The sequence below is a fragment of the Phyllobates terribilis genome, unplaced genomic scaffold, assembly GCF_046119375.1.
Source record: "Phyllobates terribilis strain yellow unplaced genomic scaffold, ASM4611937v1 Scaffold_9__5_contigs__length_417890890, whole genome shotgun sequence".
NCBI lineage: Eukaryota > Metazoa > Chordata > Amphibia > Anura > Dendrobatidae > Phyllobates > Phyllobates terribilis.
The window spans coordinates 384,785,231-384,801,951 of NW_027362769.1; the positions used below are offsets into that span (position 1 = coordinate 384,785,231).

The 16,721-nt window shown below is 46.0% G+C and overlaps 1 protein-coding gene across 3 annotated transcripts in view; it reads left to right on the forward strand.

Moving 5' to 3' along the window:
* SEPTIN12 (septin 12) overlaps positions 1-16,721 on the forward strand; it is a 116,958-nt gene that overhangs the window by 72,441 nt on the left and 27,796 nt on the right. For all 3 annotated transcript variants that reach the window (XM_073648565.1, XM_073648567.1, XM_073648566.1), the window contains 8 exons: positions 3,660-3,851; positions 8,223-8,339; positions 8,435-8,516; positions 11,487-11,624; positions 11,958-12,075; positions 14,991-15,086; positions 15,484-15,580; positions 16,389-16,440. In XM_073648565.1, coding sequence (XP_073504666.1) covers positions 3,660-3,851; positions 8,223-8,339; positions 8,435-8,516; positions 11,487-11,624; positions 11,958-12,075; positions 14,991-15,086; positions 15,484-15,580; positions 16,389-16,440 — 892 coding nt within the window. The remainder of the gene's footprint in view (positions 1-3,659; positions 3,852-8,222; positions 8,340-8,434; positions 8,517-11,486; positions 11,625-11,957; positions 12,076-14,990; positions 15,087-15,483; positions 15,581-16,388; positions 16,441-16,721) is intronic.

A 16,721-nucleotide genomic window follows, 5' to 3' on the forward strand; every position in this document is an offset into this window, starting at 1 on the left:
GGTTGGTTTGCGTTGAGTCTTGCTGTGTTGATCTGGAGCCGGCACCTTCATCGCAGGCCCTCGCTTCTGATCTAATAACTTTGTAGCTTTGTATATCCATTGTATATCTTTACTTTCTATCCGTTCCTTTGGATATTCGGCCATACAGGTTGGTTTCTTTTGAGTTTTGCTGTGTTGACCTGGAGCCGGTGCCTTTATCGCAGGCCCTCGCTCCTTATCTGATAACTTTGTAGCCTTGTGTATCCAGCGCATCAGCCTTTACTTTCTATAAGATCCTTTGGGGTTTTTTGGCCGTACAGATGGGTCCATTGGTTTGTGCTAAGTTTTTCTATGTTGATCTGGAGCAAGTGCCCGATAAGCAGTCACTTACTTCTTATCCGATGTGTCTTCTAGATTGTTAAATGTCTTTCCTGGTTTCTATATGAAGCTTCATTCTTGCTGTATTGTGCAAGGTTACTAGGGTGAGGGTGTGAATAATAGCGCAAATTACTGCTCACATATCATCCAACACATAAGGGGTCAATCTAAGAAGACGAAAGCAGTCACAGTGTAACAGCAGGACCTAGTCAGAGACATGGGCAGAGTATGCATTGAGTCCCAGATCAAGTGGGCCTATGAGGCTGGTCTGTGCTATGGGGCTGTGTTGCACAATGACCTTTTCCTTTAAGAGGAGAACTGTATTAGTCAGCTGCTTCAAGCCTTAAGGCCGAGTTATCTATAATTCATCACTTAGTGATTATCAACAAGTATGAAAGATCTAGATCCCTACAGCACCGCTCTGGGGTATAATACAGGAGGGACCCCAGGATCAGTGCAGGATCAGTAATGTATGTACAGAGTGACTGCACCAGCAGAATAGTGAGTGCAGCTCTGGAGTATAATACAGGATGTAACTCAGGATCAGTAATGTAATGTATGTACACAGTGACTGCACCAGCAGAATAGTGAGTGCAGCTCTGGAGTATAATACAGGATGTAACTCAGGATCAGTAATGTATGTACACTGTGACTGCACCAGCAGAATAGTGAGTGCAGCTCTGGAGTATAATACAGGATGTAACTCAGGATCAGTACAGGATCAGTAATGTAATGTATGTACACAGTGAGTGCACCAGCAGAATAGTGAGTGCAGCTCTGGAGTATAATACAGGATGTAACTCAGGATCAGTAATGTAATGTATGTACACAGTGACTGCACCAGCAGAATAGTGAGTGCAGCTCTGGGGTATAATACAGGATGTAACTCAGGATCAGTAATGTATGTACACAGTGACTGCACCAGCAGAATAGTGAGTGCAGCTCTGGAGTATAATACAGGATGTAACTCAGGATCAGTAATGTAATGTATGTACACAGTGACTGCACCAGCAGAATAGTGAGTGCAGCTCTGGGGTATAATACAGGATGTAACTCAGGATCAGTAATGTATGTACACAGTGACTGCACCAGCAGAATAGTGAGTGCAGCTCTGGAGTATAATACAGGAGGTAACTCAGGATCAGTACAGGATCAGTAATGTAATGTATGTACACAGTGACTGCACCAGCAGAATAGTGAGTGCAGCTCTGGGGTATAATACAGGATGTAACTCAGGATCAGTAATGTATGTACACAGTGACTGCACCAGCAGAATAGTGAGTGCAGCTCTGGAGTATAATACAGGATGTAACTCAGGATCAGTACAGGATCAGTAATGTAATGTATGTACACAGTGACTGCACCAGCAGAATAGTGAGTGCAGCTCTGGAGTATAATACAGGATGTAACTCAGGATCAGTAATGTATGTACACAGTGACTGCACCAGCAGAATAGTGAGTGCAGCTCTGGAGTATAATACAGGATGTAACTCAGGATCAGTACAGGATCAGTAATGTAATGTATGTACACAGTGACTGCACCAGCAGAATAGTGAGTGCAGCTCTGGAGTATAATACAGGATGTAACTCAGGATCAGTAATGTAATGTATGTACACAGTGACTGCACCAGCAGAATAGTGAGTGCAGCTCTGGGGTATAATACAGGATGTAACTCAGGATCAGTAATGTATGTACACAGTGACTGCACCAGCAGAATAGTGAGTGCAGCTCTGGAGTATAATACAGGATGTAACTCAGGATCAGTAATGTAATGTATGTACACAGTGACTGCACCAGCAGAATAGTGAGTGCAGCTCTGGGGTATAATACAGGATGTAACTCAGGATCAGTAATGTATGTACACAGTGACTGCACCAGCAGAATAGTGAGTGCAGCTCTGGAGTATAATACAGGAGGTAACTCAGGATCAGTACAGGATCAGTAATGTAATGTATGTACACAGTGACTGCACCAGCAGAATAGTGAGTGCAGCTCTGGGGTATAATACAGGATGTAACTCAGGATCAGTAATGTATGTACACAGTGACTGCACCAGCAGAATAGTGAGTGCAGCTCTGGAGTATAATACAGGAGGTAACTCAGGATCAGTACAGGATCAGTAATGTAATGTATGTACACAGCGAGTGCACCAGCAGAATAGTGAGTGCAGCTCTGGAGTATAATACAGGATGTAACTCAGGATCAGTAATGTAATGTATGTACATAGTGACTGCACCAGCAGAATAGTGAGTGCAGCTCTGGAGTATAATACAGGATGTAACTCAGGATAGGTAATGTAATTATTGTACACAGTGACTGCACCAGCAGAATAGTGAGTGCAGCTCTGGAGTATAATACAGGAGGTAACTCAGGATAGGTAATGTAATTATTGTACACAGTGACTGCACCAGCAGAATAGTGAACGCAGCTCTGGAGTATAATACAGGATGTAACTCAGGATCAGTAATGTAATGTATGTACATAGTGACTGCACCAGCAGAATAGTGAGTGCAGCTCTGGAGTATAATACAGGCTGTAACTCAGGATCAGTAATGTTATGTATGTACACAGTGACTGCACCAGCAGAATAGTGAGTGCAGCTCTGGAGTATAATACAGGATGTAACTCAGGATCAGTAATGTAATGTATGTACATAGTGACTGCACCAGCAGAATAGTGAGTGCAGCTCTGGAGTATAATACAGGATGTAACTCAGGATAGGTAATGTAATTATTGTACACAGTGACTGCACCAGCTGAATAGTGAGTGCAGCTCTGGAGTATAATACAGGAGGTAACTCAGGATAGGTAATGTAATTATTGTACACAGTGACTGCACCAGCAGAATAGTGAGCGCAGCTCTGGAGTATAATACAGGATGTAACTCAGGATCAGTAATGTAATGTATGTACACAGTGACTGCACCAGCAGAATAGTGAGTGCAGCTCTGGAGTATAATACAGGATGAGTAATATATGTACCTGGTAACTCAAATTGACGTAAATCTCCAGGAGTATATATAAGGGTTTGTGGATGATGGGCACCATCTTTGAAAATTGGTGGGATACAGTCATAATAATCATAATAATATATAACTGTCATACGTGGCAGTGAATGGGTTTCTGGTCCGGGCTCACATTGGAAAGTCCCTCTAATTCCTCCTGTTCTCTGATATTATTCTGCGCTCTTGGATTGGGTGCAGTAGATGAAGGGTTAAATCACACCAAGACGTCTTCAGCGTTTCTGGTTTTCCTGCTGATGGTTTTTTCCTTACAGCGTCTTCCTCTTTCCTTTACTTACAGATCTCAGCCCCGGGCCGGACTGTGCGAGCGGCAGGATGGAGGAGCTGAGCCTGGTCCGAGCCGCAGAAGGCACCACCATGTGCGAGGATCTGGGCCGCGAGCCCTTCGGCTACGTGGGCATCGACTCCGTGCTGGACCAGATGAAGCGCAAGGCTATGAAATACGGCTTTGAGTTTAACATCATGGTGGTGGGTGAGTGGAGACCTGCAGCGACGGCGGCCTCGCCTCCATCTTCTGTTACATTCACTTTTGGGGACATTTTTTGCCACAATTTAAAGGATTTTTACAAGGATTATTGTTCTTATATTTATCAGAAATCAGAAAAGGGCGATGGAATATTTGCATTGCTTTAGGCTCCTCAGATGATTGCTGCGATCACTATGATGAAGGAGGACGTAGAGCATGTGACCTCACTGTCTAATGATGTCATCATCACCCAGTCACACACTAGCCTGCTATGTAGTGTGTGTGACCTCACTGTCTAATGATGTCATCATCACCCAGTCACACACTAGCCTGCTATGTAGTGTGTGTGACCTCACTGTCTAATGATGTCATCATCACCCAGTCACACACTAGCCTGCTATGTAGTGTGTGACCTCACTGTCTAATGATGTCATCATCACCCAGTCACACACTAGCCTGCTATGTAGTGTGTGTGACCTCACTGTCTAATGATGTCATCACCCAGTCACACACTAGCCTGCTATGTAGTGTGTGACCTCACTGTCTAATGATGTCATCACCCAGTCACACACTAGCCTGCTATGTAGTGTGTGACCTCACTGTCTAATGATGTCATCATCACCCAGCCACACACTAGCCTGCTATGTAGTGTGTGTGACCTCACTGTCTAATGATGTCATCATCACCCAGTCACACACTAGCCTGCTATGTAGTGTGTGTGACCTCACTGTCTAATTATGTCATCATTACCCTGTCACACACTAGCCTGCTATGTAGTCTGTGTGACCTCACTGTCTAATGATGTCATCATCACCCAGTCACACACTAGCCTGCTATGTAGTGTGTGTGACCTCACTGTCTAATGATGTCATCATCACCCAGTCACACACTAGCCTGCTATGTAGTGTGTGTGACCTCACTGTCTAATGATGTCATCATCACCCAGTCACACACTAGCCTGCTATGTAGTGTGTGTGACCTCACTGTCTAATGATGTCATCATCACCCAGTCACACACTAGCCTGCTATGTAGTCTGTGTGACCTTACTGTCTAATGATGTCATCATCACCCAGTCACACACTAGCCTGCTATGTAGTGTGTGTGACCTCACTGTCTAATGATGTCATCATCACCCAGTCACACACTAGCCTGCTATGTAGTGTGTGTGACCTCACTGTCTAATGATGTCATCACCCAGTCACACACTAGCCTGCTATGTAGTGTGTGTGACCTCACTGTCTAATGATGTCATCATCACCCAGTCACACACTAGCCTGCTATGTAGTGTGTGTGACCTCACTGTCTAATGATGTCATCATCACCCAGTCACACACTAGCCTGCTATGTAGTCTGTGTGACCTTACTGTCTAATGATGTCATCATCACCCAGTCACACACTAGCCTGCTATGTAGTGTGTGTGACCTCACTGTCTAATGATGTCATCATCACCCAGTCACACACTAGCCTGCTATGTAGTGTGTGTGACCTCACTGTCTAATGATGTCATCACCCAGTCACACACTAGCCTGCTATGTAGTGTGTGTGACCTCACTGTCTAATGATGTCATCATCACCCAGTCACACACTAGCCTGCTATGTAGTGTGTGTGACCTCACTGTCTAATGATGTCATCATCACCCAGTCACACACTAGCCTGCTATGTATTCTGTGTGATCTCACTGCCCTAATAACATCAGCAACCAATCACAGACTGACCTATTACATATAATGTGTGACATCACTGCACCCATCACCTCACCATCCAATCACAGACTGACCTGTTACATAGCCTGTGTGACATCACTTTTCCGATGACATCATCATCATCGAATCACAGACGGACCTGTTATGTACAGACTGTGTGACCAGACAATTAGCAGCATTTAGAAAAAATGTATGGTGTGAACGACTTCCTTATTAGTCATCCTGATACCCGCTCTGGCAGTGCCCGCTCTGCCGCCTACACAACATGCTGCCGCTCAGTTATATAAAGCATCACGCGGGGAACGAAGACGCTGCCATTGTGCAACTTTCATTATCCAGTGTGTACTGCCCATGGAACTGTTTGCTACCGGCAACCCCACCATGGGGGCTAGAAATCTTACTGAAATGCCCCAATCGTGCACTGGGGTACATGATGGGGCTCTGTGGGCAGAGACAGGTATGAGGGTGACGACTAAGATATATGTAGCAGTTTATAGCAGTAGTATTATGTGTGAACTATATGGCGGTATTATGTAGTCTGTTAAAGTAGTGTTGTTTAGATACTACAGAATTTTTCGACACTAAATGGCGATATTATGTAGGTTTTCGGTTAGTTTTATTTGCATATTACATATTAGTTATATAGTATAGGATTTTTAGATAACTTTATTTAGATACTATGTATTTACGACACTATGTGGTGGGATAATGTAGGTTTTTAAAGTTGTTTTATTTGGATATTACATATTATTTGCATACTACAGTCATGGCCGAAAGTGTTAGCACCCTTGAAATTGTTCCAGAAAATGAAGTATTTTTCCGTGAAAATTATTACAATTACACATGTTTATTTCCTATGTGTATATTGGAACAACATAAAAAAAAACAAACAGAAAAGAAAAGGAAAATTGGGCATAATTTCACCCCCCCCCCCCCAAATGGGCTGGACAAAAGTGTTGGCACCTTTCCAGAATTGTGGGTAAACAACTTTATTTCAAGCATGTGATGCTCGTTCAAACTCACCTGTGGCAAGTAAAAGGTGTGAGCAATATGAATATCACACCTGAAACCAGATAAAAAGGGGAGAAGTTGACTCAATCTTTGCATTGTGTGTCTGTGTGTGCCACACTAAGCATGGAGAACAGAAAGAGGAGAAGAGAACTGTCTGAGGACTTGAGAACCAAAATTGTTGAACAATATCAACAATGTCAAGGTTACAAGTCCATCTCCAGAGATCTTGATGTTCCTTTGTCCACGGTGCGCAACATAATCAAGAAGTTTACAACCCATGGCACTGTAGCTAATCTCCCTGAATGTGGACGGCAGAGAAAAATTGATGAAAGGTTGTATCGCAGGATAATCCGGATAGTGGATAAGCAGCTCCAATCAAGGTCCAAAGAAATTCCAGCATCCTGCAGGCTCAGGGGGCATCAGTGTCAGCGCAAACTATCTGTCAACATTTGAATGAAATGAAACGCTATGGCAGATGACCCAGGAGGACCCCACTGCTGACACAGACATAAAAAAGCTAGACTGCAGATTACCAAAATGTACGTGAGTAAGCCAAAATCCTTCTGGTAGAGAGTCTTGTGTATAGATGAGCCCAAGATAGATCTTTTTGGTAAAGCACATCATTCTACTGTTTACCTAAAATGGAATGAGCCCTACAAAGAAAAGAACACAGTACATACAGTCAAATATGGTGGAGGTAAAAATATGTTTTGGGACTGTTTTGCTGCCTTTGGCACTGGGTGCCCTGACTGTGTGCAAGGCATCATGAAATCTGAAGCTTACCAAAGGACTTTGGGTGGCAATGTAGTGCCCAGTGTCAGAAAGCTGGGTTTGCGTCCTAGGTCATGGGTCTTCCAGCAGGACAATGACCCCAAACATACTTCAAGAAACCCCCAGAAATGGATAGAAACAAAGTGCTGGAGAGTCCTGAAGTGGTAGCAATGAGTCCAGATCTAATTCCCATTGATCATCTGTGGAGAGATCTTACAATTGCTGATGGGAGAAGACGCCTTCACATATGAGAGACCTGGAGACGTTTGTAAGAAGAGTTCAAGATTCCAGCTGAGACGTGGAAGAAGCTGAGGGTTATAGGAAGCGATTGATTTCTGTTATTTATTCCATAAGGTGCAAACAAATATTAAGTTGAGGGTGCCAACAATTTTGTCCGGCCCATTTTTGGGGTTTTGTGTGAAATTATGTCCAATTTACCTTTTTTTTCTCTGTTTTTTTTTTGTGTTGTTCCAAAACACACAAAGGAAATAAACCTGTGTATAACAAAACGTGTGGAATTGTGATAATTTTCTGGGATAGATTCTTCATTTTCTGGAACAATTTCAAGGGTGACAACACTTTCGGCCATGACCGTTTATGGCGGTATTACGTAGGTCTTTAAGGGAGTCTTATTTGGGCACTATATAGCGATTTATGGTTATCAGTTTTCTTTGTTATCAACTTTCATTCATTCACATCCGAAGCTGCATTTACTATTTTTCTAGTTGCCATTAGAAACAGACAGCAGTGTTAGCCCCGCCCCTGTCAGACCGACCTTTAAGCTCCCACAATGCTCTGCTCTTCTGTAACAGGAAATCATAGTGGGTGGGAGGGGGTTAATATTTATTTTATGGGATCTAGTGGTGAAGGAATGTCCTTCTCTCTGCAGGTCAGAGCGGACTGGGCAAGTCCACCCTTGTGAATACGCTCTTTAAGTCAAAGGTGATCCGCAAAGCGCCTGACACCGGGATTCCCAAAACTTTAGAAATGAAAGCTGTCAGCCAAGGTGAGAGGTCTTCTGTACCCCGGAGCCGGGCGCACAACCTCAAGGTACCAACATCTTCTCCTCAGCTGTCATGTTAACCACCTGTTCACCCGCAGTGGTCGAGGAGCGAGGGATGGAGATGAGGCTCACGGTGATCGACACACCAGGATTCGGAGACCAAATCAATAATCAGAACTGGTAAACGCAACAATGTAGATTGTCCTAGATACATCTAGACACACGGGAATGGGCACGGCTTGAGGTCTGGAGCTGCCGAGGGGGGCGACGCCATTCTAGCCTATCTTTGACCCATCCAAAGGTAACACACTGGCAGGCTCGGACTGGCCCACGGGGAAACAGGTAAATTTCCCGGTGGGCCCCTCTACATGAGCAATAGCTTGCAATACTATAACAAACTACCAATTTGATTTGTGACTGAGGGTAATGCAAAATTTGGTGAGGTTTCTTTGCTGCCTTTTTGGAGAAGAATTTCTCCAACCAAAACTTGTAGGATTTTTTAACTCTTTGTGGTTTTGGAGAGTCTGTAATCCAAAACACACCCTAAGGCTTCTTGTACATGACGTCTTTTAAGCCCAGGTAAAGATGCCGATATTTTCAAGCACAAGACGCTTCAGGAAACTGGCCCTTTTTTATTTTCTGAAGCATCTACTTTGTTATTTTTTTCAGTCGTTTCCTGAGCATTTTTCCAATGGTTTTGGCTGCTTGAGTTTTTGTTTTGGAGGTTTTTCCTTGTTTTTTTTACATCTTTTTTTACTGTCATTTTCACCCCATTGAAGAATGAAAAAAATGCCAGCGTTTCCAGATGATGGAAAAATGCGCCAAAAATTCCGGGCGCATTTCGAGCTTTCCCATTGACTTGTAGTATAAAGTGCAGAGCGTCTGTCGAGCGGAAAGCACCAGAAGAACGGAGCAGTCACTTCTTTTATCTGCTTGGCGTTTTTAGAAACCTAAAGCGAATAAAAGACGATCAGAATCCTGAACATGTGCACAGCGAGTCATTATACAGTGCCTTGTGAAAGTATTTGGCCCCCTTGAACTTTTCTACTTTTTGCCACATTTCTGGCTTCAAACATAAAGATATAAAATTCTAATTTTTGGGGGAAGAATCAACAACAAGTGGGACACAATCGTGAAGTGGAACAAAATTTATTGGATATTTTTAACTTTTTTAACAAATTCAAAACTGAAAAGTGGGGCGTGCAATATTATTCGGCCCCTTTACTTTCAGTGCAGAAGTTCAGTGAGGATCTCTGAAGGATCCAATGTTCTCCTAAATGACTGGTAATGATAACTAGAATCCACCTGGGTGTAATCAAGTCTCCTTATGAATGCACCTGCTCTGTGATAGTCTCAGGGTTCTGTTTCAAGTGCAGAGAGCATCATGAAGACCAAGGAACACACCAGGCAGGTCAGAGTTACTGTTGCGGCAAAGTTTAAAGCCGGATTTGGATACAAAAAGATTTCCCAAGTTTTAAACATCTCAAGGAGCATTGTGCAAGCGATCATATTGAACTGGAAGGAGTATCAGACCACTGCAAATCTACCAAGACCTGGCCGCCCCTCTAAACTTTCATCTCGAATAAGGAGAAGACTGATCAGAGATGCAGCCAAAAGGCCCATGATCACTCTGGATGAACTGCAGAGATCTACAGCTGAGGTGGGAGAGTCTGTCCATAGCTCAACAATCAGTCGTACACTGCACAAATCTGGCCTTTATGGAAGAATGGCAAGAAGAAAACCATTTCTCAAAGATATCCATAAAAAGTCTCGTTTGAAGTTTGCCACAAGCCACCTGGGAGACACAGCAAACATGTGGAATAAGGTGCTCTGATCAGATGAAACCAAAATCAAACGTTTTGGCCACAATGCAAAACGATATGTTTGGCGTAAAAGCAACACAGCTCATCACCCTCAAAACACCATCCCCACTGTCAAACATGGTGGTGGCAGCATCATGGTTTGGGCCTGCTTTTCTTCAGCAGGGACAGGGAAGATGGTTAAAATTGATGGGAAGATGGACGGAGCCAAATACAGGACCATTCTGGAAGAAAACCTGTTGGAGTCTGCAAAAGACTGGGACGGAGATTTATCTTCCAACAAGACAATGATCCCAAACATAAAGCAAAATCTACAATGGAATGGTTCAAAAATAAACATATCCAGGTGTTAGAATGGCCAAGTCAAAGTCCAGACCTGAATCCAATCGAGAATCTGTGGAAAGAGCTGAAAACTGCTGTTCACAAACGCCCTCCATCCAACCTCACTGAGCTCGAGCTGTTATACAAGGAAGAATGGGCAAGAAATTCAGCCTCTCGATGTGCAAAACTGATAGAGGCATACCCCAAGCGACATGCAGCTGTAATCACAGCAAAAGGTGGCGCTACAAAGTATCAACTCAAGGGGGCCGGATAATATTGCACACCCACTTTTCAGTTTTTCATTTTTTTTTAAAGTTTAAAATAATCCAATAAATTTCGTTCCACTTCACGATTGTGTCCCACTTGTTGTTGATTCTTCCCCAAAAAAAATTAGAATTTTATATCTTTATGTTTGAAGCCAGAAATGTGGCAAAAGGTAGAAAAGTTCAAGGGGGTCAAATACTTTCACAAGGCACTGTATATAGAAATGCAAAGCTCATTCTTCTCAGCGTTTTCTGATAGGGTTTTCAGGTGGTTTCTACAGTGGAATCCTCCTGAAAAAGACGTCATGTGCACATGACTTGACGAGGATTTTGGAGGACATCTGCTCAAAAGACTGCTAAAAAAACTGTAACCCGAAGCGTAAGAACCGCCTTGAAGACTAGTGTCTGATATTTGTACTTTATAAAGGGACACTCGTGGCATTTTTATTTAATAGAGGACACGCGTGACATTTTTACTTAATAGAGGAAACTCGTGGCATTTTTACTTAATAGGGGACACTTGTGGCATTTTTACTTAATAGAGGGCAAGAGTGGGATTTTTGCTTAAAAGAGGGCACGAGTGGCATTTTTAATTAATAGAGGGCACGAGTGGCATTTTTAATTAATAGAGGGCACGAGTGGCATTTTTACTTAATAGGGGACACTCGTGGAATTTTTACTTAATAGAGGACACATGTGGCATTTTTACTTATTTGTTAAGATGAATCTTCATATCTTTGCTTTAGTTGGGACCCGATTATCAAGTACATCCATGAGCAATATGAGAAATACCTGAGAGAGGAGATCCTGGTCAACCGGAAACGCAGAATCCCAGACTCCCGGATTCACAGCTGCATCTACTTCATCCCCCCTACAGGCCACTGGTGAGTTTTCTTATACCGTAAAGGTTGACGCCGGGCACCGCACATCTTAGTCTTCAAGGGTTCACAAAATATGAAATGGGGGGAGACTGTAAAATATAATTTTAACTTTGTCACCTGCAGTACCAATTTTTACCACCGTATCATAAATGTTTAATTTACATAGACTTTATTGCAACAGCGCCCCCACTTAGAGGTTCGGGAGCTACAAAATTTTGCTTTTTGGAACTTGATAATTACAGAATGGAGAATTCCCCAGAAAGTTTAGATTCACTGTTAAAATCAGTAGCATGAGAACATCCACTATTTACTTTATTACGCTGTTCCCTTTGTCAGGCTGAGACCCCTGGACCTGGAATTCATGAAACGTCTGGGCCGTATTGTGAATGTAGTTCCCGTCATTGCAAAAGCTGACACGCTGACATTGGAGGAAAGGGAAGAGTTCAAACAGAGGGTAAGTGCCCAATACATCATGACCAGGGTGTATATATATATATATATTATATATGTATATATATATATATACTAGATGGTGGCCCGATTCTAACGCATCGGGTATTCTAGAATAGGTATGCGGCCGACCGGGCGCAATCAGCAGAGCGGTATTTAAATTTGGCGCCAAAATCGCTGATTGGTCGAGGCCGGCAACCGCGACCAATTAGCAAAGCGGTGTTAAAATTTGGCGCCAATAATGCTGATTGGTCACGGCCGCGACTAATCAGCAGAGCGGTGTTTAAATTTGTCGCCAATGATGCTGGTTATTCGTGACCGGTAACCGCGACCAATGAGCAGAGCGGTGTTTAAATATGGCGCCAATATCGCTGATTGGTCGCGGCCGGCCACCACGACCAATCAGCGAAGCAGTGTTTAAATTTGGCGCCAATATCGCTGATTGGTCACGGCCGGTGGTTGCGACTAATCAGCAGAGCGAGGTTTAAATTTAGCGCCAATACTGCTGATTGGTCGCGGCCGGCGACCGCGACCAATCAGCAGAGCGTTGTTTAAATTTGTCACCAATATTGCTGATTGGTCGCGGCCGGCCACCGCCACCAATCAGCAGAGCGTTGTTTAAATTTGGCACCAATCTCGCAGATTGGTCGCTGACGCCAGACGCGACCAATCAGCAGAGCATTGTTTAAATTTGGCACCAATCTCGATGATTGGCCGCGGCTGGCAGTCGCGACCAATCAGCAGAGCGTTGTTTAAATTTGGCGCCAATCTCGCTGATTGGTCGCGGCTGGTGTCCGCGACCAATCAGCACTGCGGTGTTTAAATTTAGCGCCAATCTCGCTGATTGGTCGCGGCCGGCCACCGCGACCAATGAGCAGAGCGGCGTTTCAATTTTCCGCCCATCTCGCTGATTGGTCGCGGTCGGCCACCGCGACCAATCAGCAGAGCGGCGTTTAAATTTTCCGCCGATATCGCTGATTGGTCGCGGTGGCCGGCTGCGACCAATCAGCAGAGCAGCGTTTAAATTTGCCGCCCATCTCGCTGATTGGTCACGGCCGGCCACCGCGACCAATCAGCAGAGCGGCGTTTAAATTTGCCGGCCATCTCGCTGATTGGTCGCGGCCGGCAACCGCGACCAATTAGCAAAGCGGTGTTAAAATTTGGCGCCAATAATGCTGATTGGTCGCGGCCAGCGAACGCGACCAATCAGCAGAGCGTTATTTAAATTTGTCGCCAATGATGCTGGTTATTCGTGACCGGTAACCGCGACCAATGAGCAGAGCGGTGTTTAAATATGGCGCCAATATCGCTGATTGGTCGCGGCCGACCACCACGACCAATCAGCGAAGCGGTGTTTAAATTTGGCACCAAAATCGCTGATTGGTCGCGGCCGGCGGTCGCGACCAATCAGCAGAGCGGGGTTTAAATTTGGCGCCAATACTGCTCATTGGTCGCGGCCGGCGACCGCAACCAATCAGCAGAGCGTTGTTTAAATTTGGCGCCAATCTCGCTGATTGGTCGCGTCTGGCGTCAGCGACCAATCAGCAGAGCGTTGTTTAAATTTGGCACCAATCTCGATGATTGGCCGCGGCTGGCAGTTGCGACCAATCAGCAGAGCGTTGTTTAAATTTGGCGCCAATCTCGCTGATTGGTCGCGGCTGGTGTCTGCGACCAATCAGCACTGCGGTGTTTAAATTTAGCGCCAATCTCGCTGATTGGTCGCGGCCAGCCACCGCGACCAATGAGCAGAGCGGCGTTTAAATTTTCCACCGATATCGCTGATTGGTCGCAGCCGGCCACCGCGACCAATCAGCAGAGCAGCGTTTAAATTTGCCGCCCATCTCGCTGATTGGTCGCGGTGGCCGGCTGCGATTAATCAGCAGAGCGGCGTTTCAATTTTCCGCCCATCTCGCTGATTGGTCGCGGTCGGCCACCGCGACCAATCAGCAGAGCAGCGTTTAAATTTGCCGCCCATCTCGCTGATTGGTCGCGGTGGCCGGCCGCGATTAATCAGCAGAGCGGCGTTTAAATTTGCCGCCCATCTCGCTGATTGGTCACGGCCGGCCACCGCGACCAATCAGCAGAGCGGCGTTTAAATTTGCCGCCCATCTCGCTGATTGGTCACGGCCGGCCACCGCGACCAATCAGCAGAGCGGCGTTTAAATTTGCCGCCCATCTCGCTGATTGGTCACAGCCGGCCACCGCGATTAATCAGCAGAGCGGCGTTTAAATTTGCCGCCCATCTCGCTGATTGGTCGTGGCCGGCCACCGCGACCAATCAGCGTCGTATTAGTGTGGGCCCTGGAGCGGCGCTGCTTGTGCGGCTCCGTATTAGCGAGGACCGGGGAGCGGCGCTGCTTGTGCGGCTCCTTCAGCTGCGAGAAGCCGGGAGATGAGCGGCTACTCGCAGCAGAAGCATCCCGACCGGCGGCGCCGCTCCCCGGTCCTCCGTTCACACTTGCTGTCGGGAGATCAGCGGGCCAAGCCGTTGATCTTCCGACGTTAGCCGCATGGAGGTCAGCGGCGCCGGTCGGGGTAGTTGTGCTGCTAGCGCCACTCATGTCCCCGCTGCATCGCCGCTGACGTCCGTTCGGCAGATGAGCCGCTAACAGCCGCCATCTTTTTTCAGCCGCTGCCGGACCAATGAGCGACGCAGGATTTCCTGGACAGACAGACAGAAAGACAAATAGACAGACGTGATAAGACAATTATATATATAGATATAATATAATGTGTGTTATGTCTTCACTAAGAAAATAAGGAGCCTATAGACAAATGAATGGGTTCATCCTGTTGTATTGGACTATGCTGCCCCCTAGTGGTACAGCCATGATCTGCAGCTTACAAGAGAGCAGCGGATAGAGAAGAGGGGTCTCTGATCCATCATCTCCTCTAAGTGCTGCCACGTGTCTCCTACAGATAAGGAAGGACCTACAGACCCACGGGATCAGCGTGTACCCCCAACCGGAGCTGGATGAAGACCCAACAGAGACTTTAATAAACGACAAGATCCGGGTAAGCAGGAGGTGCCCGGTTTGGCGGTATATGTTTTTTTTTTAGCATTGGTGTAGTAAGCCTATACTGTGGCATATCTCAGAGCCGTACACCGGAGGTATATACCGGGGACCACCCTGACATATACGGACCCAGAAGGCGAGACATAGGCAGTATTCAGATGTCCGAATATCCAAGTAGGGAACATCCGCAGGTTTCCTGACCCGATACACGGACGTCTGAACTCGGTCTTACTTTGTGGACTACCTCAATGGCTGAGAGTCTGGTGCAGTGTATCAGCGTAGTCAGTCCTTGAGAAACTAAACAGTAATCTCTTTGCTGCCCTTGTACATTGGAACAAACCCTCAGCAGTGTGAGCAGGATATTATTATTATGTGTAATGTATTCGCTCCTGCAGCAGAAGATCCCTTTTGCCGTCGTTGGGACGGACGAGGAACATCACGTGAACGGCAGGAGGATCCTGGGACGGAAGACCAAGTGGGGCATCATAGAGGGTGAGCCGTCCTAAGACGCCCCATCCATCTTCCTCCTCCCCAGTCATTCCACAGTTAATCCGGCATTAAATAATATTAATAGGCGCATGGTGTGCGGACTGGTGTTCTCCAGGCACCAGTAATCCCAGTATCCCCTGTATGACAGCGCACATTCAGGACGGGAGCTGCTTCTGTCTCCTAACACCTATGGATTAATGGCTGCCAGGACCGGCTCCCCCTCTCCGATGGCTGCCTGTAGGGAGGGAGGGAGCGAGGTTCTGCAGCATCTGGTCTCCATCACAGGGAGATCTCCACAGGCAGGTCAGGAGGAGAGCAAGCGATGACGGAGGCTTTCCAGCTGCTGCCTGACATGGACATGCAGTGCCGGAGAGAGACGTTCCCGAAGTACCCCCCCCCAGAGCCAAAAAATAATCCAGAAAAATCCGATAATCCAGCACGGGACTCAATGTTGGTCTTCAATTGAGCAGAGAACGGGAAAATTTAGAGTTGAGCAAAATGAGTAACACAGAAGTCATCCGAAGGTCAAACCCCTAAAGCTTGTTACCAGATTAGATCCTGTAACGAGGGGAGGGGGCGACATTCATGTACAGCTATGACCCCCGCAGACCACCACTGTGCATAGGTGGGGGAGCGATCACACAGGGGGATTTAGGAAAGCCCCATAGAGCAGATGGGACGCCCACTACAGGGGGCAATGATGATGGGGGACGGGAGGTCACTTGTGATGTATAGGTCGGATTCACCTTGAAGTCGCCGTTCTATAGACCCCCCCCCCCAGAAGGTAACATTTTGTGCTTCTTCATTGCAGTGGAGAACACGTCGCACTGCGAATTTGCTGATCTGAGAGATTTGCTTATCAGGTGAGTGAATTTCAGAATTAGGCTGAAACAGCCCCAGCCCCCCCCCCAATGTAGGACAATCCATTTATCACATGTATCCTAGTAGGGGGACAGGCAAAAACAGCAACTGATGGTGACGTAATATTATTCTTCGTGTACACAGCCCCTGGCATCGCAACAGTGTCGAGTAAGAGAAGTTCAGCAACACTTTCCAAGTCTCCAGGATTTTGGTCGTCTTTAGAGATGAGCAAACCCCAACTTAGAAGTTCGGGGTTTGTCCAGACAGTTAGTGTCTGGTGCTG